General features: G+C 33.6%; 1 protein-coding gene across 14 annotated transcripts in view; it reads left to right on the top strand.

Annotated features, from left to right (window-relative positions):
- LRRC7 (leucine rich repeat containing 7) overlaps positions 1 to 27639 on the top strand; it is a 622091-nt gene that overhangs the window by 486191 nt on the left and 108261 nt on the right. For 12 of the 14 annotated variants that reach the window (XR_003510334.1, XR_003510333.1, XM_027536916.1 and 9 more), the window contains 9 exons: positions 1169 to 1298; positions 2269 to 2384; positions 6245 to 6314; positions 8198 to 8297; positions 12732 to 12856; positions 14869 to 15117; positions 20161 to 20361; positions 26174 to 26285; positions 26496 to 26676. Coding sequence is in view for 12 of the 14 variants with exons in the window: in XM_027536916.1 (XP_027392717.1) it covers positions 1169 to 1298; positions 2269 to 2384; positions 6245 to 6314; positions 8198 to 8297; positions 12732 to 12856; positions 14869 to 15117; positions 20161 to 20361; positions 26174 to 26285; positions 26496 to 26676 (1284 nt within the window). In the remaining 2 variants the exon portion in view is untranslated. The remainder of the gene's footprint in view (positions 1 to 1168; positions 1299 to 2268; positions 2385 to 6244; positions 6315 to 8197; positions 8298 to 12731; positions 12857 to 14868; positions 15118 to 20160; positions 20362 to 26173; positions 26286 to 26495; positions 26677 to 27639) is intronic. The other 2 variants (XM_027536924.1, XM_027536927.1) reach the window with 2 other exon arrangements.

Below are 27639 nucleotides of genomic sequence, written 5' to 3'. Positions count from 1 at the left end.
AACTACTTCTAATTCATTCTTCCCTTTACAGTGGTGAGATCATTACCCTTGAGGGTTCCTTCCTGTTACAGCAAAGCAATGATATGAATGGTAGGAACAGTGTAATAATATTACCATCAAAGGAAACTTAAATATAGCTAGTGCTTACTCTGTGCCAGGCCCCCTTTCTTTCCCAACTGTCTCAAACCAAGCAATGAAATGTCTTGTTCCCTTTTGATAGCTTAAATGTGTATTCATGGGATTCCTTTGTGTAGATTGTGGGTAAAGTAGGCTAAGTTTGGAGTGGTGGGGATCTTGGCAAATTGGAGAACTGTGCTCATTTGAAGGCAGCTGCCATTACACTGCTTTCTTTACTTGTCATGGGAGAATAAAGGTCCAGTACTGGCAGATCATCCTTATTTTTCAAAAGACACCAGAAGTCTGGGTCATTATATAGAGTTTACCACTTTTTAAAATACTTTGTAAAGTAACTGATACACATCTGCAGGCTGAAATATGCCCTGTCTGTAGCATCTGCTACAGAAAGGCACAGGCGGAGAGGCAAGAAGATACAGTGGAGTCACGCTGTCTGCATTTAGGTACTAGCTTTCCTACTTTTGTGCGGCCTCGGGCTAGTTGCTTAGCCTCTTTATGCCTCTATTTCCTTATATGTAAGAGAGGTTTAAAACAATAGATATCTGATAGAGTTTCTTTAAAGAAAATAGTTACTTCTATCTCTAAAATGCTTAGTAAAATACTTTGCATCTAATCAGTGGTTTTGTTGTTAAGATTTTGCCCCCTTCTCTTCTCTTTCTTGTACCTGCCATCTATACCTTTTACCTGCCCATGTACTTACATGCATTCATTCTAAGGATATACATTATGAGCATCTGACTATAAGAGACATGTAAGTTGTATAAAAGCAGACAAAACTTTTTGTCATTCTCAGGCTCAATTAAACAACAAGTGAATTAAGAAAGGAGAAAAATGAACTAGATTTATTTTACCAAATTGAACCACTTATTAAGAGATATTGAACCATTTGGTGGAACTGATAAATTAACTTACATAATATTAAGCAGTCACTACATAAATAACTTTTGTTGGTGAATTTTAATATGTGGGCTTTTCAAAATTTTTTTGCCATCTGACCTTTTAGAATGTCTAACTAATGTACTTAACTTTTCAGTTTATCTTTATTAGAAGAATTTGACTGTAGCTGTAATGAACTGGAGTCTCTACCTTCTACTATTGGCTACCTTCACAGTCTTCGAACATTAGCAGTCGATGAGAACTTCCTTCCAGAATTGCCCAGAGAAGTGAGGAATAAATTTGTTTCTATTCATTAATTTTTAATGACTCTGTTTTGGATATAAATTTTAACAGGTGCATTAGCAGCATAGCTTCATGAGTTGAGCTGTGAATGCATATAGGAGTTATATATTTGTTAATCGTTCTTTTTAAAATAACAAGGGATAAGTTCTTATATTTGACCAAGGAAATGCATTTGACTTAAACATTGCTTGCCAAAAATTGTAACAAAATAAATTCATGCAAACAATTTATATATTTTGCTTTTATGAACAGTTTTTAAATAAATTTGGAGATAATTATGTTTCCATTTCTAAGTGAAAGTTTTAATGTAAATAAGTTTTTTAAAGTATCTTGTTGCATAATATTATTTTAACTTCAGGATACACCAAAAGGGTTCATTAGCATTCATCTCCAAACGGGACTTTCATTTATTCATGTCAAGAAAAAACTGTGAAGTATATTTTAAATTTAACATTTTCTATTAAATGCTTTCATAATCAGGAGCAGTAATCCATATATCATTGTCTTAGAGACAAAAGTTATAAATAAAAACAAAAGTACCATTGTAATGTGAAGTTAAACTAATTTTGCAAAGGAAATGTCAATAAGACTTCATGTTTGAGTATATATGATCTTTTATAAACAATATTATTAGTGCTTATTTAGATAGACAAAAAAGGGATTTATGAAAACAATGAAGCTGATAAATATTCTAATCATAAAATTTAAAGGAAAATGATTCCTTTGTAACATGTATAAGAATATGAGATATACATTGCCTTAATATCTAAAGGAATATATTATATAATATATTTTAAACATATTTTAAAGATACAATAAAAAATTAAACAATGCACATATTGATTCTTAGAAGTGATAAGGAAATCTATAAATCAATCAGATCACTTTATAAATTATAAATATTAATATAGAATAGTTTACACTGTGATCCTTTACTTTTTTTGTTACCTATAGATTGGAAGCTGTAAGAATGTAACAGTCATGTCTCTACGCTCCAATAAGCTGGAATTTCTTCCTGAAGAGATTGGACAGATGCAGAAACTAAGAGTCTTAAATCTGAGTGACAACAGGTATTTTTGAAACATTTCACAATCTCATTGTTTTCTAAAATCAAATTATTCCTTTTTATTAATAATTTTGGAAAATTTTCCTATGTCTTATGAAATATATGGGATGCAAATATTTATATAAATATGAAAATATTCAATTAGAAAATAGCAGAAGCTAAATTATTTTTAAACTGATATTTCAAAAATTATATGCCAAAACCCTCCCATATGCAGAAAGCATAATATTATGAAGACACAGAAAATAATTATAATAAAAATCTATAAAATTTGATAATAAAAATATGTGCATAGGTATGTATGTATGCACATATGTGTTTTCATATATACATTTATGTCTCCAGTAAATTAACTGAGCTATTTGTATACTGTCCACACCACCAAAACACTGGTAAGAATAATGCCAAGAACCTAATACTAAAAAGTCATGTTTTGTGCATTATAGTAAGGACAACCAAATGGTTATTTAGCCATGTTCAGAATGGAAAAGAAAGAATAGGTTCTCTTCTTGTGACTAAAGTGTTAAATTGATGAACAGGCAGAAAGAAAAGGTGAAAATGCAATTCATCTTTATCTCTACCACAAATGTTCTCAAATAGGAAACTACAAAAATCAATATTGACTAAAAATAACTACTAAAAAGATAAAGTGGTGATGGAATAGAACAGACTACTTGAACTCTGTGTTTTCATTAAGTTTCAGTCAGACAAATGATAATATGAGAAGCTGAGACTGCAACAAAACTATCAAAGATTAGCTTTTATAGAATCATGGAGAATGTTTAGATTCTAAAGTTTCAGTAAGTGTGGGAGTTGTTATTTGTTAGTCTGTCTGAGGGGAAAAAAAAATAATAATGCACTTAGTAGCTCAATAATTGGAAAAGGAAATTGCAACCCACTCCAGTATTATTGCCTAGAGAATCCCGTGGACAGAGGAGCCTGGTGGGCTGCTGTCCATGAGGTCGCACAGAGTCAGACACGACTGAAGCAACTTTTTAGCATGCATGCATGCATTGGAGAAGGAAATGGCAACCCACTCCAGTATTCTTGCCTGGAGAATCACAGGAACAGAGGAGCCTGGTGGGCTGCCATCTATGGGGTTGCACAGAGTCAGACACGACTGAAGCGACTTAGCAGCAGAAACTCAATAATATTTTCATGTAAAGAATTAAACATTTTTTAAAAGCTTTGGAATTTTATTTTTAAAATCAAGGTGACCAAGAAGCTTCATAACTTGCTGCAACAAGAGTAATTCATTTCAAATCAACCCATTTCTTGTTTTGACTCTTTGACAGGACAGTGAAGGAGATGCATTAAATATTGTGTTCAACTTTCAGTAAGACATTTTTCAGAATTTTCTAATTATATTCTTGTGAACAATATTATAAATACGGTCATAGAGATATCATAGGAAGATGGGTTCCAGTGGGTTCAGTTACAGTCCCCAGTGGAACCAAGTTCCATTACTGTCAAACTGGAGGAAGAGTTTTCATGATGAGCTGGAAGTTTTTCCTGAATTCTTGGTCCACTCAAATTTTATACATGAATAATTCACACAATATGGAAAATATGCTTATAAAATATTTAAGTGACCCATAGTTAGGACTACTAATGCGATTATTTATCCAACAAATATAGCCTATGTGAGTGCTTACCATAGGACAGTACATTGCTAAAAGCTATTACAAAAGATATTAATAAGACATTGAGAATCTCATAATACTAGGAATGTAAGTACTTCATCAAGTCAGAAATATAAGCTAATCTATCTGCTAATACAGTGATTGGAGCATAATATAGAACCAAACGAATATTTTAAATTGATGAATTAATCACTGAATTTTTTTTAATTTTGGAGAGTATAGTTGCTTTACAATGTCGTGCAATAAATGAATCTTAACCTGAGATTAAAATCAATATTCAGTCAAAGCTGAGGTAAAAGTTGAATATCACTATCAGAGAATAAACTGCTTGAATAAAAGATTAAATATTATTTAATATTTAAAATATCTAAAAGTCATGATTATTTAAAAGTTATTTTAAAAGTCATGTTATTTAAAAGTCATGATGACTCCAATTTTATATTCTCAATACAATAAATTTTAGAAGTTTGTCATTACAGTTAAGAAACAATGATTCATTTATACTATCAACTGTAGGATTGCTCCTGTGGTCAATTTACTGGACAGTTACAATACTAAATAAAGCCTCACTTTCAATGGTGGTGAAAGTGATGGTGGTGAAAAAAAAATACGGGTAACATCTTCTCTGACAGTTTCTTTCCATATTCTACTTTTATGATTTGCCTGGTGATTTATCATGGATATTGTAAATGATTCTGGAGAGTTATCCCCTCGTGTAATTTTAATGTGGCAGAATTGATATTTTACTTTCAATTCATCTCCACATGATGTAAAAACTTCTCATAGCATCTTACTTTATAATTTCCAACTTAAACTAAATAACCAAAATTAGAAATAGCTTTTATGAACAGTTTGGTTTAATGTTATAAATGCTAGTATAATATTATATTAAAAAATAATTATAATATAATTTGATCTCTTATTCTTTATATTCTTATGTTTTACAAGTACCTATTAGCTCAGCAAGGTCATTATATCCTTCCTAAAATTTCCTAGCCAATGCACACTCTGTTATATGTTTATAGGCTTGTCAATATCTTTTCGTATTTGTTATTTAATAGTGCCTTTGGAGATACAATTAACTGCTTCCAAAATCCTTATTCATTATTGTGACATTTTCCATCTCTGTTATCAAAATATATTTATTCATCATTTGGTTGATAGAATTCCAACATATTAAAGATTTAACAGAAATTTTCATTCCAAGTCCTATCTAAAATGTTTGTCTGTATTCAAAAGTGAACATGCAGAAACTAACAATAAATTCACTGGTGTGCCTTGTTTGCATTATTCACTGTGCTGACTAGCTATGATGGTAATTCATGTAATAACAATATATTGATCATCCACAATTCAGGTATATCTTATTTATGTTGAAGTAGGCAATTGGTGATTTGACCCTCCACAGGCTGAAGCCAAAGCTTAATGGATAATTTTGATTGAATACAATTTCACATACCGTAAAATGCTATTTTTAAAGATTGCCTCTTTGAATATCTATTAAATATCTATTAAATGATGTATACAGGGTAGAAAAACAAAAGGACACACTTTCAAGAATCAATATAAAATTCAGAGCTGTAAATTCATTTAGTAATAAGATGGAAATGGGTCTTACCCTCATAGAGTCTACAGTTTTAAAGAGATATTAAACAGTAACCCTAAAAAAAAACACTACAAAAATAAATATTGTAATTTCAAACTGAGATATGTCCATGAAGTAAAAGTGCTTTGAGACTAGATTGGGGAAAGAAATTTAAGTGAGGAGTCAAGAAAAACTTCTTTCAGAAACTGGCATTTCAGCTGACTAGAGAATCTGTGGTATTTTAGTTAAGTGAAGTATGGAAGAAAGAGTATTCCAGGCAGAGAAAGGAGCTTGTCTATTCCTGGGAGTAGGCTGATTGAAGGCCAGTGGCACTAACAGGGCTGTCAGGAAAAGAGTAGCAAAGAAGCCGTGCAGAGGTTTGAGGGGACCAGAGGTTTGAGGGGACCAGACCTTAGAGGGTCTGACGAGGCATGGTAACAATTTGGGGTTTTATCCTATCATTTGAAGAGTTGTAGACTCAAGGTTTTCACTTTTAAATGATTCCTCAGGCTACTCAGTGGAGAAAGAAGTAAAGAGAAGAATGAAATAAATAAGTTACAGTATTCTAAATACCTCTTCATTAAATGATCTTTATCCATCTTCACCCATGCTATTAGAAATTTCTTGTTTTTGCAGATTGAAGAATTTACCATTCTCATTTACCAAACTGAAGGAGCTTGCAGCTTTGTGGCTTTCTGACAATCAGGTAACATTTTTTTATTACCTGATTTATTTTGTTTATTAAAATGAACTATAATTGAAATGTTGAATTACTAATTTATTCTCAATAGATACCTTTCACAATTACTACAAAATATAGATTCTTTATCCCCTGGAGGAGAGATTTTTATAAGGGTAGCAATCAAATAAGTATTCCATTGCTATGGACAAACAGTACTATAATTCTCATCCCTTTAAAATACTTCAATTTAGTATCTACTTCTTTCTCAGAAATACACAAAATGATCATTTTTCTAGGTGATACATACATCTCCTTAGAGGATGTACTTTAATTATACCTCTGAAGGTAAAGAATAAGAAACATTACTGCAATCCCCATAAGAGGGAGTTACTATCTGTCATGTTCCTTTTTTCCCATGCTTTAATTAATATCAACTTAATTCTAAGAAATGTATTCAAAAATATTGTGATACCTTTTGTTGCTCTTATCAATATTTTCTGTGAAATTGCTATGATGTTAATACTTACACTTATGAAATTAGATTATAATTGAATCAGTAATTGAGTGTTAATGAATAATTATATTAACTGGAAAATAAAAATAGTCCAAGGCATCTGATTTGCCACCACAAAAACTAGTGATAGACCATTTTGACATACTTTGGGTTTTTTTGGCTTTTTTCTTGTAATCTTAAAATTTTTAAATATCCTGCCCCAAAATTTAAATTACCAAATGAAAACAAATCATCTTGGATTTAGTTTGTTATGATTATTTTCTGAGCATAAAAGTGACATTACCAGTAAATGAATTGTTCAGACATAAGTATTGGGCAATTTTTGTAAAAAAATTAAACCTCTGCAAAATGTTATGTAATTGTGAGAATAATGTTTATATTCCTACAGTCATTACAGCACTTTCTTCCCTCCTACTAAGTAAAAAATTATATTGTCATTCAAATTCAAGTCATCAATGAACTGTAGATTTTTCAAATCATCAATATATCATTATAATCATTTCTGAAATCAATACAAACTATGCTAATGGACCAGTCTTTTCTACAGTCTTACACTGTAAAAAAAATCCCATAATATCAGGATTTATATTCTTGTGGAAGAATGAACAGAACAATGGCTGCATCATTTAACTTTTATTTAGAACAGTGATTTAATGGGTTTCTAACTCAGTTTCATGAGACAAGTTGGCATCCTAAATTGCCATTGTACTTCACTCTTAATAAATGTCATGAAATAAGTGTAAACTATTAAACAATATGATTATTCTCAATGTTTATATATTATATTTAAAATCAAAGTTTTAAAAACCTTCAAAAATTGTATTTCTGAAATAAAATTAATATAGAGAATTGAGTATTATCCATAGGTAAATTCTTTGTGATATATCAGATACAAAGACAGTTGCTTATGTATATGTAGACTCTGTCTTTGGTTACAAAAATCTCTTTAAATGCTTATGTTTTAACTTAATTGAATTCATAGATGATCTTGTATAGTATGAACTTAATAGCAAGTTCCATTTGCCTTTCTAAGGCAACAGTTAATGAACATTTAGAACTATACCAAAAGTTTAATTAGTTGAAACAGTTTGACACATTTTGGTATCTTCAAGGTAAAAAAAAAGGTATTGTTCAGTAAAGATGAATAGGTTCTGAAAAATAATATAATAAAGAAAAAGAAAATCTCACTATAAAACCCTTATAATTTCAAAATATTCCTCTACAGTAGTCTTATTTTATCTTATATTTTATTTTTTTGTTATTTTTTTCCTTATTTTTCTTTTAATTGTTCATTCAACACAGTGAGGCCAGACTGCTGACCTTTATCTTATATAAAAGAAATGTTCTTTATATTTCTAATATTATTAATCTAATTTATCTCCTTTGCTTCCAGTCCAAAGCCCTTATCCCTTTACAAACTGAAGCCCATCCAGAAACAAAGCAAAGAGTATTGACTAACTACATGTTTCCCCAGCAACCTCGTGGTGATGAAGGTAAACATAAAAATTTCTCCTATACTTATATGATTATGGATAGAAGGGATTAATTTTATTCTAACTCTAACCAATACTGGCACATGGGTGTGCCACATAAATCATTTGGGAGCTAACTCCAAGCACAAATCTTATCTTCCATACTATAATATTTTATTAATAAGTGAAATTTCAAAAACATAACTCTTCCTGTTTATATTTATCATGAAAATAACATTGACTTTTAGGAGCAATATCTTATCTTGGTGAATTGAAAGGCACAAGACTTCTTAACCAAACATTCAGTTCAGTTCAGTCGCTCAATCATGTTAGACTATTTGTGACCCCATGGACTGCAGCATGCCAGGCCTCCCTGTCCATCACCAACTCCTGGAGTTTACTCAAACTCATGTCAATTGAGTCCGTGATGCCATCCAACCGTCTCATACTCTGTTGTCCCCTTCTCCTTTTATCTTCAATCTTTCCCAGCATCAGAGTCTTTTCCAATGAGTCAGTTCTTTGCATCAGGTGGCCAAAGTATGGGAGCTTCAGCGTCAGTCCTTCCAATGAATATTCAGGACTGATTTCCTTTAGGATGGACTGGTTGGATCTCCTTGCAGTCCAAGGGACTCTCAAGAGTCTTCTCCAACACCGCACTTCAAAAGCATCAATTCTTCAGTGCTCAGCTTTCTTTATGGTCCAACTCTCACATCCACACATGACTACTGGAAAAACCATAACCTTGACTAAACAGACCTTTGTTGGCAAAGTAATGTCTCTGCTTTTTATATGCTGTCTAGGTTGGTCATAACTTTCCTTCCAAGGAGTAAGCGTCTTTTAATTTCACGGCTGCAATCACCATCTGCAGTTACTTTGGATCCCAGAAAAATAAAATTTGTCTCTGCTTCCACTGTTTCCCCATCTATTGCCATGAAGTGATGGGACCAGATGCCATGACCTTAGTTTTCTGAATGTTGAGTTTTAAGCCAACTTTTTCACTCTCCTCTTTCACTTTCATCAAGAGGCTCTTTAGTTCTTCATTTTCTACCATAAGGGTGGTGTCATCTGCATATCTGAGGTTATTGATATTTCTCCCAGCAATCTTGATTCTAGCTTGCGGTTCATCCAGCCCAGCGTTTCTCATGATGTACTCTGTATATAAGTTAAATAAGCAGGGTGACAATATACAACCTTGATGTACTCCTTTCCCAATTTGGATCCAGTCTGTTGTTCCATGTCCAGTTCTAACTGTTGCTTCCTGACCTGCATATAGATTTCTCAGGAGGCAGGTCAGGTGGTCTGGTATTCCCATCTCTTTCAGAATTTTCCACAGTTTATTGTAATCCACACAGTCAAAGGCTCTAGGCATATAAAGTCAATAAAGCAGAAATAAATGTTTTTCTGGAACTCTCTTGCTTTTTCAATGATCCAATGGATGTTGGCAATTTAATTTCTGGTTCCTCTGCCTTTTCTAAAACCAGCTTGAACATCTGGAAGTCAATAGTTCACATACTATTGAAGCCTGGCTTGGAAAATTTTGAGCATTACTTTGCTAGCATATGAGATAAGTGCAATTCTGTGGTAGTTTGAGCTTTCTTTGGCATTGCCTTTCTTTGGAATTGGAATGAAAACTGAACTTTTCCAGTCCTGTGGCCACTGTTGAGTTTTCCAAATTTGCTGGCATTTTCACAGCATCATCTTTTAGGATTTGAAATAGTCTACTGAAATTCCATCACCTCCACCAGCTTTGTTTGTAGTGATGCTTCCTAATGCCCTCTTGACTTCGCCTTCCAGGATGTCTGGCTCTAGGTGAGTGATCATACCATCGTGATTATCTGGGTCGTGAAGATCTTTTTTGTATACTTCTGTGTATTCTTGCCACCTCTTCTTAATATCTTCTGCTTCTGTTAGGTCCTTACCACTTCTGTCCTTTAATGAGCCCATCTTTGCATGAAATGTTCCTGATAGAGTAGACAGTGTCTGTCTTGAATCTATTTCTCACTTCCACTGTATAATCATAAGGGATTTGACTTAGGTCATACCTGAATGGTCTAGTGGTTTTCCCTACTTTCTTCAATTTAGGTCTGAATTTTGCAATAAGGAGTTCATGATCTGAGCCACAGTCAACTCCTGGTCTTGTTTTTGCTGACTATAGAGCTTCTCCATTGTTGGATGCAAAGAATACAATCAATCTGATTTGGGTGTTGACCATCTGCTGATGTCTATGTGTAGAGTCTTCTCTTGTGTTGTTGCAAAAAGGTTTTTGCTATGACCAGTGCATTCTTTTGGCAAAACTCTGTTAGCGTTTGCCCTGCTTCATTTTGTACTCCAAGGCCAAACTTGCCTGTTATTCCAGGTATCTCTTGACTTCTACTTTTGCATTCCAGTCCCCTACGATGAAAAGGACATCTTTTTTGGGTGTTCATTGCAGAAGGTCTTGTAGGTCTTCATAGAATCATTCAACTTCAGCTTCTTCAGCATTACTGGTCAGGGCATAGACTTGGATTACTGTGATATTGAAAAGTTGGCCTTAGAAATGAACAGAGATCATTCTGCCATTTTTGAAATTGCATCCAAGTACTGCATTTTGGACTCTTTTGTTGACTATGATTGCTACTCCATTTCTTCTAAGGGATTCTCACCCACAGTAGTACATATAATGGTAATCCGAGTTAAATTCACCCATTCCAGTCCATCTTAGTTCGCTGATTCCTAGAATGTCGATGTTCACTCTTGTCATCTCCTGTTTGACCACTTCCAATTTGCTTTGATTCATGGACCTAACGTTGAAAGAGCAAACTCACTTTAATCCACCCAAGGGTTAAATCCACTCAACCCATTTAAAAGATCAATTTTTAAAAGAAATTATTTGCTCATGAAGTTCTTATTTACAGAATAATTACAATAAATGTTGTTAGGTTTTTTTTTTTTACTTAAAAAGGAAAATGAATCATTTGTGGATTTTTTTTTCAAATTTTGATCTACAGAAGTAGGAAAAGGAAAGCTTGTTTCATATGTATTTTTCAGGCTTCGGTAAAAGTGATCTTTTAGAATTTATGAAAGAAAATCCACTATGTTTACATTGGTTATAAGAAGAATCTTAAGTAAAGATTATGTTTTATTCATGCAATTTTACTTACATTTCTTTTTTTTAATATCCCTAGATTAACAGAATATTTCATTTTGAAAGGATATAGGAGAAAATGGAAAGTGTCTCATATTTGCCAGTTATTTCTAAGATCTAGCCTCAAAGATTAAATCCCTAATTTGTTCCAGGGAGTGAGTGAGGTCAGACCTAGTTAGGTAAGATGGGATGTTAAGAAATTAGCCTTATTTGTTTGTTTTGTTTTCCTTTGAGGAGAGCAGAGCTGGTAACAGAAAAGTTTTCTTGAACTTTAAGCAAGTCACTTGTTTCACTTTTCATGTGGAAAACCAACTCTCAGAACTCCTTGCAGTAAAGTTTTATATATAATAAAGTTCATGCATTGGGAAAGAATTTAGCCTAAATTAAGTGCTTTTATTGGATGTGAATTTGAGCAAACTCTGGGAGACAGTGGAAGACAGAGGAGCCTGATGTGCTATAGTGCGTGGAGTCACAAAGAGTAGGATACGACAGCAACTGAACAAAAGTGCTTTTATTGCCTTTTAATGTGAACTTCACAATTAATGTTGCAAAGAAGATATTACCATTAACCAGCATGTAAATTAAAGATTGAGAAGCCATTTCTTTTCCCTGTTAATTTGAGACATATTTAAACTAATTGAGACTCAAATGTTAAAGACTTCATTTCCACATGTTTTTACCTAGCACCACTACATTACCCCGCAACCAGACACACAAAACTACAACAAAAAAGTTTGATATCTTGGACCATTTATTGCAAAGCAGCGTTACATAGTATCTTTTATAACACCCTAATACAGATTACTGATTACATTTATGGACTCTGTAGTCACAGGACATCCTCCATTGGCCATGGAGAAGCTGCACGACTTTGAACAAGTCTCTCAAAATTCAGCAATAGTTTTCTCATTATTAAATTGAGGATTGATTATATTAGTACTACCATTATGCTGTTTTGCAAATTAAAGGAGATAATAGTTTAAAATACTTAATCTATCTCTCTCTTTTATCATATGTTATGTCCATTCTCTACATTGGAAAACTTCTCAACCCCAATATATAATTAATGTACACTTAGCAAAGCTGAATTTGGGTTAAGATGTCAAAAGTCTATATAACAAATATCAAGATAATTTTTCCTTTTTTTTCTTTCCTTCTTTCTTTACTTGCTTCTTTCTTTCTATCCCTTTATTTTTTCTTTTCTTTTTTATTTTTGTATTTGTTTTTAGTACCTATCACTATTTTTTTTGCATAGTATACTAAGTTCTATTAAATAACAATTTATGTAAAAAAAAAAAAAAAAACAGTAACACTTTGGAATCTAACTGTAGATTTCCAGTCAGACAGTGACAGCTTTAACCCCACACTATGGGAAGAACAGAGACAACAACGCATGACTGTTGCCTTTGAATTTGAAGAAAAAAAGGAAGATGACGAAAATGCTGGGAAAGTTAAGGTGAACCTTTTAATTTTTGTTTCCTCTTTCTTCTCATTATTTTTGTTTGTTCATTGTTATTATTCAGATAGACTTTGGGACTCACTGACTGACCTCTGCTAGAAGGTCAGATACATCTTCAAGTCTCATGGCGGTACTTTTCCTTATAGCAGGATGTGATTTTGGAAGCACTGCTGTGCTTCAGAATGAGGCAAACATCCTGACTGAGCAAATTTCATAAACCACCCCATCTTACAGAATAGCAACATGAGAGATTCAAGCTGAGAGAAAGCAAAAAACAAAACCAACAAAAAGTCGGGTAATGGGCTTCACCTAATACCTTACTACTACATCTTTGAAACACTGAAATGCTTTTTTTAACCACTGAGCAAGGCAGGGCATCATTCAGACTGTGTGAAGTCAAAATCCACATATACGAAAGAGCCAGTGCATTGATATATTACATTGCATTAAAGGTTTTGGAAGGATTCTACGTCTCTGGAATGTTTGAGAAGACGTTATGAATTTTCTTAAGCGTGAGAACAAGTTTTTCATTTAAACTTAGGTGAGTGCCTAATAGCAGGTAGTATCCCTTAAGGAAAATTACTTAAAATTTTTCACCTAAAGCATATTTATTGGCACTAATCTAAGTAACAAGGTCAGAATTTTAAAATCTATATTTTTCCATTATATAAATTTGAAAGTGTCAGAATTTATATGAATTATATTAACATCAGGTCTTCATCTTATCATCATGGCAACATCTTGAATCTCTCATCATTTTTATATTATTTTTGCACTTTTTCCATCATGGGTACTAACAGCTCTCACCCTTGGTGACTAATTACCTAAGTAATTGTATATGCATCCTATTAATAGATCTGGATTGTGTGACATGTTCTTCTCTGTCTCCTCCTTCCCACATTTTCTAAACTTTTGTCTTGAACCAGCACACCCTAGAACCTTACTATAATTGACAAAGCCTACCTGTATCATCGTGAAGAACTCAAAATAGATTCCCAAATCAAAATAACAATTGTGTTAAAGATTTGGGCTTAAAAAAATGTTTCTGAATGGTTGATTAGTGCTGTCTAATAACCAAAGAGACATTTTTAACTAAAACAAGAAAAAAGACCTTTAGAACATTTCAGTTCTTCTTGTAAGGATTTTATATGTTAAATCCGGAACCAATGGATGATGCATTCTATCCTGGACCTCTGATTCATTCTTTTACTTCATTGAATGTCAAAAACTACATAATTCTTCCTTAAAAAAAGAAAAAAACTTAATTCAAAGGCTCTAAGAAGAAAAGAGTACACTAAATATACTTTGGTATATGTGTCATGAAAGCATAAAATATAGTAAATTCAAACAGACATTTAGCAGCCCTGTTTGTGTGTTATGTGATCAGGTTTGATTATAATGAGAGTAGGCTCATTATACTTTAGAGTACATTTTCTCTATGTTTACTTATATTTGATTTATTTTATATATTGGGGAAATAATACATGTTTCCAAAATCTCAGACTACCTGGTTTTGACTAATTTGAGTATTTCCAATGCTATTGGTTATTGGACAAATTAGAATACATGCAAACGTCTAAATAAATCATTATGGAAGCATGATGAACGGAATATGCTGAATCTTACATGAAATTATACTTTTCTGGCTCATTACATATACATTAAATTTAGCACCATTTTCATTTTACCTTTAATTTACATAAAATTTTAAAAGGAACTGCTAACCTATGGCATTAACTTCCAAATGGACTAGAGTATAATGCCCTACTTATAGTGTGCTTAGTGTAGTATGAATGCTGCTTTGTGTGAAGAAATTGAGACCCTTTGGTTTCGTGTGACACTGGTACTGTTTGATCACACAGAGTTAAAACTAATTTTCTGATGGTTGTTTTAAATGCATTACCCAGAATGAAAAAAAAAAAAGAATCAAGAATAGAAAAATGATAAAGTGAAAGTTTTGCTACAGTGCTCCTCTTTCTCCCAGAAAATGGAGATTCCTTCTCCCACAGGATCACTCCTGCCAAGCCCCCTGGGAAAGGGGCCAGCGTGGGATTACTCTCCAACCTGCCAGACTGTCTGGCGATTGCTGCACACCATGGGCCAGGTGTGATCAGCAGATCCAAGAAATGCCTGTCCCCCAGAATGACCCACAGCTGGCATGGGGTTGTATAAGTGGCCTCCAGCAGGAAAGGAGCATGTGCACTCCATTGCCAGTTGCAGCACAATCTACCACTCTTCCCTCTCTAAGTGGCAGACAGGTAGGCCTAGGTGTTTGGGGTAGGAGAATCCCCTATGTAGAAGCAACCTTGGAACAGTGGTTTATGGGGTATGTTCTGCATGATGTGGGGTAGAAATGTTGATCATCTAGAAACTTTTCAATTGCCAGTGTTTGATCCCAATTTAACTTTTGTCCTTTGACATTGGCAATGGGGAGGGAAGAACTGAGTCAGAGGGGGAGGGAACATGAGTATGAGATGCCTACTGGTGGGATAGCTGGCATGGTTTTTGAGTTGGGTACTTCAGTTTTGTTTGTTTTTATTTTCAAGGTTTTTCTCTTAAAGTGTGGGAATACCAATAGTTGGGCAGAATGTTGATGACACTACTGATGCAATCTAAATTGTCCCCAGACATACACACATTTTTCTGTAATATCAATTCTAGGAGAGACTGAATAACTAAAGCTAGATTCTTAAAACAGCATGAGATTGCAATTGAAATTTGCTGAGAGTGGATTTGGAGCACAAAGATGGACATCTATTGAAAAGCATCAATTTCCCTTTAATTTGAAGGCACAGATAATGAGAATTCCTGTAAGAGAAGATTGGCCTGGGAATTCTGGCAAATAGGACTTCCTTATCTCAGTAGGTGGGGTGTTTAAGAGTTTAATGAAAAAGAAAATCTTAATGGGATGTAGAAGAGCACTATTTTTTATAAACTTTATCATCCACATATAGTGGACTAGATTCTTATTCTGTGGCTTATATTCTTTCTACAATATAAGGCAAGCTGAGAATCCTAACTGAAACTACTATAGGTTTCCTTTCTATAAAATGTTCCAATTAATTCCTAGAATAAGATATTTAAAAGAACTAACAACCAAAGCATTAACTATTATTTCTCTTACTGGAATTTACAGTCAAATCAAATTATATTTTAATCGTTACATAAGAAAAGCATATCTCTATGTGAATTCATGGTATCATTTCTAATCCCTTACTGTTAACATTAATTCTTCAATTGCCAAATCTTTGGGAGTCTCCAACATCTTGCAGCTACTATTTGCATTTACTGCACTTTTTTTAAGGTCTAAGATATATAGAATGTTGTGAAACACTTCTATTTTTCAAAATTAAGATAAAATAACATGTCAGTAAAAATCTTGCATTTTTATAAAATGTATATGTAAAATGAGCAAATACTTTATGGTGAGTGATAAAGACAATATTTTATTAAGAACATAACTGACAAATTTTTACCACCTATTACATATGTCCCATATTAGAATAAGGGAATATTTATAACATATATTTATAAATATAAAGAAACTACTTTTTTATTTGAGCTTTACTGAACTATAAATATAATTGTATTTATGATCATGTTTATTCATTTCAGAACCACATCACACATGAGTTGGAAAATAGGCAAAACAATCTGTAAAAGGGTATAAAATATGCTTTTAGAGAGGTTATCAACATAACAGAATTATAAAATACTGTTTTCATTTTTAATATGTTAACTTCATGTTTTATACATTGACATTATCTTAATTCAATAAAATTCACATTTTAGATTTACACTATTTCTTCCACAAGATTGTACAATATGTGCTGCACCTATACCAGAGAATAGCTCTGAGTCAAGTAACACTTGTGAAGCATAAGCTTTGGAGTCAAAAACCTGAGCTTGAATCTGGGCATTGATACCTAAAACATTCAAATTACACCATCTCAACCCCTGTTTTCCTTCTGTAAAATGGGAGCAGATACTACAATGGGTTATGAAATGTAATTTATTATAGATTTTAATTGTTATTAATTATGACTATTATTTATATTTAAATCTGGTAAATAATGTTTTATTATTTATATAAAATAATAACTAATAATAAATTATGTATCCATATAAAACACTTTGCATAGTGCCTGGCACATGGCAGATATTGAATAAATGATATTAGTGCATACAACCTGAAAAAGATCCAGTTAGATATTACAGTTAGACATATATATAATAGATCTAAATTGCCAAAAGACTCCAGATTTTAAAAATACCTAAGTAGAATCTGATATTAGAAATAGTATCTAATCTCTGCATAGAAATTGTATATTTTCAAAGAACTTTCACACTTATCTTATTTGAGTTATGAATTAACTCTAAATATTATCATTGCATCTACTTATTTTACACAAATAGAAACTGGTCAGATTTGTGGCTTTATAGCTAGTTGGGGGTAAAATTTAGGTCTTCCAGTCAATTCTGCTGGTAGACTAGCAAATGGGAAGCAAGGACCTTATTGTATAGATGGAACAATTCCAGATTTCATGATTTTCCACAATATGGAGAGGAGCCTCTTTAAGGAAAAGAATATAAAATAACCATGTAAATACATAAGTAGGGCCCCTTAAAAGGCTTTGAAAGAGCCCATGAAGGTGATATACCCTAAAACTTAAACTTCTTTAGCTTCATGGCAAATCTACTGTATTTCCACATTTAAATATTTTTACAGAGATAAAGTACCCAAATATATTCAGTGATGTGACCAAATATAACATTAACTTGCTTATAAAATAACCAGAAAGTTTCAGCACCATGGCCATAAGAAAACAGTCATCTAATCGTGTCAGCAGAGACACAGCATCTTCAAAAATTAGATTACATTATTCAATGAAGTATTTAACTCAATTAAGAAAGAACATGTCCCATCCCATTTTTTGCCTTTGATTCAATTTAGAAATGTAATTTTACATTGAAGATATTTTAAGATGTGTAGAATTTTAATTTAATGCCCTATTTGAAAATTACTTTTCATTCATATACCACCACTTATTAAAAATTAAAAGGTGTTCTTAATTGGTATATTAAGCATATCATTTTACAATTTAAATTTTATAAATGTAGTTTTTTGACTTTTAGTCCTCTGATATCAAGTATTTTTAAACAAGTTCAATAATATAATTTAAAACTCAGATTGAATTTGTGATTAATATTTCTAATACCAATTTAAACAGCAGATCCAAGAATGCATGCATCCCAATGGACTTTGTCTAGCATGGCTATCATTCTTTTTGTTTATTTAAGAATGCATTATAAAGTACCCTGAGAAATACTTATATTACACTCTAACAACTTATATGTTTTTTTTGGTAAAGTCTAATTTTTTTCATGGGTTATATTTTTGTAGATTTCTATATATTATTAACTTCATCCTTGTTTCAGCATATTAAGGATTAAATCACATTTCAATGACATTTATACTAACAAAATTGTCTGGTTTTTTATAAGCTTTCTAAACATTAATTGGAAAAATTAATTTTAGTACTGAAGCGAATGTTAAAAATCATCCAACGATGTCTAATCCCAGTATTTGATATGGATAGTGAGCCACAGGAAAATATACTAGAGTAACAAAGTTGGTGGATTTGCTAAACTGCAGATGAGCAAAAGTGTGAGCAAAAGTGTTTGAATTCATCTCTATAACCCGCAGATCTATACCACTATCACAGTTTCTCACATTCCATGCGTTACGTAGGTATGGGGGGATGTGTGTGCCCCACCCTTTTTCTCTTTTAATCTCTCATTCCCTCTCTTCTTCCTCTTTCAGCTTCTCTTCCACCTCTGCCCACTTCTAAACCACCCTCACACATATTTTTAATAACACATACTCACCACAGTCACATAAATCATTCCATTTTGTAAAGTTGGTTCTTGCCCGCTTTTAAACCTCCCTCACACACATTTTCCACAACACATACTCACCACAGTCACATAAGTCATTCCATTTTGTAAAGTTGATTCTACTCAGATGCAAAAAGACATGGCTATTAGAATAAACCAAGCCAAGTAAATATGCCCCTATTTTTCCTCCTACTCCATTTTAATCAGCCTGGATAATTTATATCTGTGCCATTTTAAATATGTTTTAAGCACTCTGGCTGTGGAATATCCTATATGGAATGTCTCATATTTTCTCTCTCTAAATTAAATGTGAAGAATAATAATTAATATACATATATTCCCTAAAGTGAGATTCATATGCCAAAAATGAATTCAAGAATGGAAATAAATCTCTCAATAAAAAGCAGCCAAAACTTACATATTTACCTAGAACATCTTAGACAAAGTTCCCAATTTTTTTTTCTCTTTATTGTAAGATGTAACCTATAATGTATGTTACTTTATTAGGGTAAAAACCTCTCTAAAGGTGTTTCTTTAAGTTATTAACAGAGAAGGCAATGGCACCCCACTCCAGTACTCTTGCTTGGAAAATCCCATGGATGGAGGAGCCTGGTGGGCTGCAGTCCACAGGGTCTTGAAGAGTCGGACACAACTGAGCCACTTCACTTTCACTTTTCACTTTCATGCATTGGAGAAGGAAATGGCAACCCACTCCAGTGTTCTTGCCTGGAGAATCCCAGGGACAGGGGAGCCTGGTTGGCTCCCATCTATGGGGTCGCACAGAGTTGGACATGACTGAAGCGACTTAGCAGCAGCAGCAAGTTATTAACAAGAATTAGCTACCTATCTTTTGATGTAACATGCTGATTAACATAGAGCTGAAACATATTTGATGATATTAATAGATACTGTCAACTCCCCACTTTTTTCAATAAGTGATAAATCTACTTGTAAATCTTTTAGAGTCTCATTGCATCACCTGTATTGATATTTCAAAGATATTTCTAATGTCAAAATAGTTATTTATAAATAATTAAGATAGTGCAGAGAATAGCCTCTAAAGTATAAATACAGCTGATAGTAACTTGATTAAATTTTTCAGAGATTACCAATCACTTAAGTGTTTGACCTACTGCTATTTCAACCATTTATAGAGTAGGTCTAAACATAAGGTAATATCCAAAAATTGTTTTTAATCTAGAAGGGTGACCAGGGGTGGGGAGAAGTCCTAGGAGGCAGAATGTGTAAAGAACACTGTCTTCTACTCTATAGCACAGTTTTTCAGCCAGCTCAACACTCACTATATTGCATTTGGTTCTACTACTGCGCATAAAATGGAGTAGTTTTGTGAACATGCTTGCTGAAGGTATTTTTATGTTAAATTTCTTTTTATAAACTTCTAGGTTGAAATAAACCTAAAACGATATCCAACTCCTTATCCAGAGGATTTAAAGAATATGGTAAAATCTGTTCAAAATCTGGTGGGTAAACCAAGCCATGGAGTGCGTGTTGAAAATTCAAATCCAACTGCTAACACGGAGCAAACTGTGAAAGAAAAATATGAACACAAGTGGCCTGTAGCCCCAAAGGAGATTACAGTGGAGGTATTTCAAGGTTATTGGTAATTGCCAGTGTGGTTTGGATTTTTTGAAATTACTAAATGACATTTTTTTTAAACTGGGCAGATCTTCACTAAGTGCATTTTTTCCTAATATATAAATAAATCTGTCTACTCTTTTTAACTCTGAGGGTTGCATTCAATAAATGACACCTTCATGGTCTTAAACCGTTAATACAGCTTTGAAAGTTCCAGTACACAGAAGGAATAGTTTACTCACCTGGCTAGTCCTATCAGTAAGTTAAATCATTTTCATGATATTCCTTTGACTATCCCTAACTTTTATTGTATGAGTCATTAGAAAAGTATGAATGAAGTTTTTATTATTATTCTGCAGATCTTAGTAAAATTCTTGATCAGATTTAGGGCCAATTTTTAAAAATATTTTTGTGTTTGAGTTTCACCCTTTATAGAAAACACTACTATAAGCAGCAAAAAAGGGGCAATAACTTTGAAATTTAGCTTTATGGAATCTAATATGAAGCATAATTCCTATATTTTAGAATGAATTAGATATTCATCCTTATCAATTTGTGTGGTCTGAAAAGAATTCAACTACATTTATGCCACCTCTGTACTATCTCATCTACTCTTCAATTAATTTTATTATCATCTTTTTATCTTCATTAGAAACATAACTGATATGAGTATATCTAGAAATTCCTATACCTGCTGCTTAAATATCTAGGTTGACAAAACTCTTTTACAAATCTGCATTTCAAAGCATCAGTTTGTTGCACTGATTGAACACCAACTGTACATTTAGCACAGGGCTAAACACTGTGAGAGAAAGAAAAGAAATATAAAATGTATTAATAGTCCCCAAATAATTTAGAGACTAACCAGGTAAACTTAAGACAGATGAAGCAACTAGAGAACATACTATATAAAGTGTGATAACATGATTGGCTGTGTGATGAAGAGTATATTGTACTCTAAGAAACTGGAGACATACACCATCATTGCCAGTCACTTTAAAAGTTACATGAAGTGTTTAAGGTTGAATTCCATGTTCAAGAGTGGGTGACTCTTTTAAAGTCAAAAACAGAGGAAGGCATTCTAGGCAAAGAGAAAAAAAAAATGCGTAAGCAAAAATAAGCATGGTGTGCACATCTGCCAGTTGAAGTCTCAATACAAACCTGCCCCAGAAAAGAGGAATATATATAGCTGGATATCTAGGAAAGAACACTTAGTAAATATTCATTTTCACTACTTTTTATTTTGCCTATAAGAGCCATATTAATGTACTTTTTCATTTCTAAAATATTGCAGATATTTTATAATGAAGCAGCAGACTTTTATCTCTAAGATACTGCAATAATATAAACAGGAGGAAAATTAACAGTGGGTACACAAAAGTACACATAAACTTTATATTTAGCTCTCCTGTCATCACATAACTGTAAGGTAATGATAAGCCGTAAGCTGAATAACTACACTAAAATACATAGATCCTAAAATTGCTTTATGCCTGGATGGGAGAGGTGAGGCAAGGAAAAGGTAGCTTTGATCATGAATTTAATGATAACCTGATAGTAGAGAAAAAATCTTAAAATTGTCCCACAAGGACTTCAAACTGAACAAACCCCCCAAAAAATGTAATGTTTTCACTTCAGACTTACTTCTCCTCTGTATGTCTTGACGTCAGCTGGTACCATTATCTACCAGTTCACTCAAGCTAGACAATTGAGAGACATTTTGATTTCTTTTTCCTTCTTTCTCCCTTCTCTATGCCCCTTCCAAACAATCACCAACGCCTATACATTTTCATGAGTGATTCTCCTAATACTCCTCAGGTCTTGAACTCTGTCCTACATTTCTGTAAAAACTGTCAATTTCTTGGCTTACTTTGTCCCAAGCTCCCTCATTGCCTTGCTTATGATCTTTACAAAACACAAGTCTAATCCTGCCCTCCTTAAAAAACACTACAGTGACTTGGTATTGGCTATCTGAACTTCCTAATTAGCTATAGTAGACAAGCTAAATAAGACTGAAGCTCAGCTTTCAGCTTCATATTTATTTCTGTGATTTGCCCCACTCTTTCTTAGTCTTCTTATTCTACAAGCCTTTTTCTCTTGAAATTTCATTGATATCAACATTTTCCTGAAATCAAGATTCTAGATCTTTCCTCAATTTTTAGACATCCTAGAATGAGAAGATATTGCTTTCTGTATCATCCTCCCTTTTCAAATTACCACACCCAAGTTAAGGGGCCATACTCCAGTACTCTTGCTTGGAGAATTCTATGGACAGGGGAGCCTGCTTGGGTTATAGTCCAGACACAAGTGAGCAATTAAGCACCCACACCCTCTATCTGTTCTACTTTCAGATATAATAAATACAAATAACCAAATGTCTAGCTGGTCAGTGTATATTATGCATTTTTATTTTAAATTTTGCCTGTGTATGCAATTTTTGAATCATCATTATTTAGATCATTCTGAGAATCCCAGGGTCGGGGGAGCCTGGTGGGCTGCCGTCTATGGGGTCACACAGAGTCGGACACAACTGAAGCAACTTAGCAGCAGCAGCAGCCGCCAAGAATGGCGGAAGAGGGTATCACACACTACGTGATATATTTATCCATGTTGTTAAATATGGAAAACCACAAAAAAAGCAAATAGAGGTAGGCAGAATCAGAAAACAGAAAGAAAAAACAAGGTAAAAGCAACAGAGAAAAAAGAAGGAAAGATATATCAATATAATTATTGATCACTTTCTATTTGCAACCCTATGTCAATAGTTTTAACCTAAATCTAGACTGAGACTATATGGCCAAGAAAGCCGTAAGAACAAAGAGGTCAGAGAGACATGAAGGTTCTCCTCTGCCCTGATTTCCCTTTATACATGCCTTGTGAAGATTGCATTTGTTTTCCCCCTAGCATCTTAGTCTGTTAGGACTGCTAAACAGAATACCATAAACTGGGTGACTTAGAAACAGTTTTTAAGGAGCCAGATTTTATTTATATATAAAAATCAAAGCCTAAGAGACTTTAAATTTCAAAGGCTCAAAAGTATCAGTGGTTAGTAAACTGTTATAGCCAAGAAATACCTAACAGTTCTATTTATTATTGTTAGGTCTGAACAACTTAGTAAATATGTATGCCCCATTTAGTGGTTATTTGAGAAACAGTACACAAAACCAACTCAATGGACGTGAGTTTGAGCAAACTCTGAGAGATAGTGAAGGACAGGCAAGCCTGGCGTGTTGTATGTAGTCCATGGGGTCACAAAGAGTCAGACATGACTTAGTTACTGAAAACACACATGAACTGAAAGAAAAAGTAAAGTTTTATTTCACTCTTAAATAACCAAAACTACTTACTAATGAAATGTGTGCACCTTTTAGACACCACCTACTGTCTCAAACCTTGGAATTATATAGGATACCACAATTCTAAATTCTGTTTCACATTGATTTTTGGGTGGCACTTGATTTTTTGATCACAGCAAGCAACAAATACCCAATTCACAAAGACTATTTATCAAAGAATATACAATCGAATTTTGAAATTGAGAGCTACCTAGGGTAGTAGACATAAAGAGAACTATTGTGCATAAATTAATATCACTACTTACTCATGAGAATAAACAAGCCACTTTCATACCTATAAAAATGAAAATTTAGTATTTTTGCATTTCTTAATGTTCTCCTGCTACCTAGTTAATTGAGAATAATAAATTGAATTCAGTTCATTTCCATTGCTCAGTCATTTCTGACTCTTTGCAACCCCATGGACAGGCTTCCTCATCCATCAGCAACTCCCAGAGTTTACTCAAACTCATGTCCATCAAGTCAGTGATGCCATCCAGCCATCTCATCCTCTGTCATCCCTTTCTCCTCCTGCCTTCAATCTTTGCCAGCATCAGGGTCTTTTCCAGTGAGTCAGCACTTCGCATCAGGTGGCCAAAGTATTGACATTTCAGCTTCAATATCAGTCTTTCCAATGAGTCTTCAGGACTGATCTCCTTTCGATGGACTGGTTGGATCTCCTTGCAGTCCAAGGGACTCTCAAGAGTCTTCTCCAACACCACAGTTGAAAAGCATCCATTCTTTGGCGCTCAGCTTTCTTTATAGTCCAGCTCTCACATCTATACATGACTACAGGAAAAACCATACATTTGACTAGACAGACCTTTGTCAGCAAAGTAATGTCTCTGCTTTTTAATATGCTATCTAGGTTGGTCATAGCTTTTCTTCCAAAGAGTAAGTGTCTTTTAATTTCATGGCTGCAGTCACCATCTGCAGTGATTTTGGAGCCCCCAAAAATAAAATCTCTCACTGTTCCCATTGTTTTCCTATCTATTTGCCATGAACTCATGGGACTGGATGCCATGATCTTAGTTTTTTGAATGTTGAGTTTTAAGCCAACTTTTTCAGTCTCATCTTTCACTTTCATCAAGAGGCTCTTTAGTTCTTCTTCACTTTCTGCCATAAGGGTGGTGTCATCTTCATATCTGAGATTATTGATATTTCTCCCAGCAATCTTGATTCCAGCTTGTGCTTCATCCAGCCCAGCATTTCTCATGCTGTACTCTGCATATAAGCTGAATAAGTAGAGTGACAAATATGCAGCCCTAACGTACTCCTTTCCATGTTTGGAACCAGTCTGTTGTTCCATGTCCAGTTCCAACTGTTGCTTCCTGACCTGCATAGATTTCTCAGGAGGCAGGTCAGGTGGTCTGGTATTCCCATCTCTTGCAGAATTTTCCACAGTTTATTGTGATCCACACAGTCAAATGCTCTAGGCATAGTCAATAAAGCAGAAGTAGATGTTTTTCTGGAACTCTCTTGCTTTTTGAATGATCCAATGGATGTTGCCAATTTGATCTCTGGTTCCTCTGCCTTTTCTAAATCCAGCTTGAACATCTGGAAGTTCATGGTTCATTTATTGTTGAATCCTGGCTTGGGGAATTTTGAGCTTTACTTTGCTAGCATGTGAGATGAATGCAATTGTGTGGTAGTTTGAACATTCTTTGGCATTGCCTTTCTTTTGGATTGGAATGAAAACTGACCTTTTCCAGTCCTGTGGCCACTGCTGAGTTTTCCAAATTTGCTACAGAAGTATAAAATCCATTGGTTTTTTTTAATGATTATTTGTCATAAAGTTATATTCTTATACCAGTGTTGTTCATTACACTCAGTGAGTGGATTTAGAGTGAAGATTTAGCAGGCTAGATTGATCATGAGAAAACCAGAAATCTTAGGAAGAAGGCATGACATAACCGAAGAAACTGAGATGATCACTTGGAAAACAGTAGGCATTGAGAGATTGGTGGTTAAAATAGGCCCAATTGTGCATTAACTTTGTTAATAATCCAAAAAAAATCTAGTTTGTCAGTGTATACTTTCCGCTTAGAACTCTAAAAGAGTTTACCCCTTAGAACTCTTACATGCTTCTATCTTATATATTATATATAATATTACTTATATATTACTTATCATAATTCAATCCTGTTTTATGAGTTATATATAACTCTGTAACTAGACTGTAAATCCCCACAGGGCATGGGTGACATTTTGTCTTTCTTTGGAAACTCTGCAGTTCTTCGCACAGTGTGAGACATATAAATAGCTTTCAAAAAATGTTTGAGGGATAAATGGACTCATTTAAATTAGAAAAACAAAACATGGTAGTGCTTACCTCAGAGGTACATATGATTCACTTCTCCTAGCATGCCACAGTGAACTAGATTCTAGAGTCCCATTATATCTGAGCCAAATAAAGATATTGCCTTCTTGGTTAACCAGTATTAAAATGTTTACTTTCCTTGTCCTGTATTATTATATCTCTCAGGATTCTTTTGTTCATCCAGCTAATGAAATGAGGATTGGGGAACTTCACCCTTCATTAGCTGAGACCCCTCTGTACCCACCCAAACTTGTTCTGCTAGGGAAGGACAAAAAAGGTAACATCGTGAACCTGATGTGGAAAATATGCCACAAATGCATGTGCATGATGAATCACCAGTTGTAAATTATGATACACCATAGTCTATAGAAATATTTTATAAATATGTATTTCTAACATTCATTGGTATGCTATTTTTCATACTTGCTGTTCTGTTTATACTTGTCAATGTTCATAGCATTATAATATTTTTCCCTTTACATTTCAGAATCAACTGATGAGTCTGAAGTTGACAAAACTCACTGTCTGAATAACAGTGTTTCCTCAGGCACTTACTCAGACTACTCACCTTCCCAGGCTTCCTCAGGATCCTCTAACACCCGGGTTAAAGTGGGGTCCTTGCAGACAACAGCTAAAGATGCAGTACATAATTCTTTGTGGGGTAACAGGTGTGTTTAGAATTCCCTCTTTTCTGTCCCCAAATGCTTATTTTCAGCAACTTTTTAAAAAATGGAATCTTCCTAATTTGGGAATTGTGTTCAGCACATGAGTGGCATAGAAGACCTAAGGGGCAGGTAAGCAAATGTAGTCCCCCTGGGATTTCCAAGAGTGGATGAATCCATTTTGTGAAGCAAAACCATTGTTTACGGGAGAGATGGTAAGAGATTAGCAGATTAAGAGGATAGAACCAAAAATAATTAATCAAAAGTTGTGTTTGCATCATTACATAATTGTGACACATTTGGGCATTCACCATCCAAAATGGTGTTAAAAACTAGAGTAAAATGCATGGAAAGCACTAAGTGCCAAGTACGAAGTGAATACTCAATACATTTTTCATCAGCCTCTTCATCATCATCATTTTATCACCACATGGGAAAGTTAGAATGTAAGTAAAAGTATTAAATCTTTCCAAATGCCTTCTACTCTATATTACTTTCATTTTTACAGATATTTTAAGATCAAAAGCCATAGAGGGCAATAAAGTGACTCAGAGAAGTAGCATTTTCCCAGTTCTGACTCCTTTGTTTTATAGCTTGTTGCTATATTTCACACTACAAATAGAAAATAAAAATTGTCATATAACATAGATAATCAGTGACTTCCACGCAGATTTTACTGATAATATCAGTACCATTTGCAATATATTCTTTGGTAATTAATGAATGACTATTTCTACTCTTGATGCCCATGATAAAAATTTAACTCCATTTATAAATTTATTATTTGTCATACAAGTTGAGACTGATTTAGGTACTTTTGGAAAATGCCTTCTAAATGTACTTCTTTTTTTTTTTTTCAGTTAGTGAAAGCACTTAAAAGGCTGTAATAAAAGATATGTAATTTGATATGATTAGTATGCAAATGGTTTAAAATAAATTTAGAAAAATGGGCATCATCTAAAGATACTG

This window comes from Bos indicus x Bos taurus, chromosome 3 (assembly GCF_003369695.1).
Source record: "Bos indicus x Bos taurus breed Angus x Brahman F1 hybrid chromosome 3, Bos_hybrid_MaternalHap_v2.0, whole genome shotgun sequence".
In the NCBI taxonomy this organism is placed as follows: Eukaryota; Metazoa; Chordata; class Mammalia; order Artiodactyla; family Bovidae; genus Bos; species Bos indicus x Bos taurus.
This window is presented reverse-complemented; position numbering and strand designations above follow the sequence as displayed.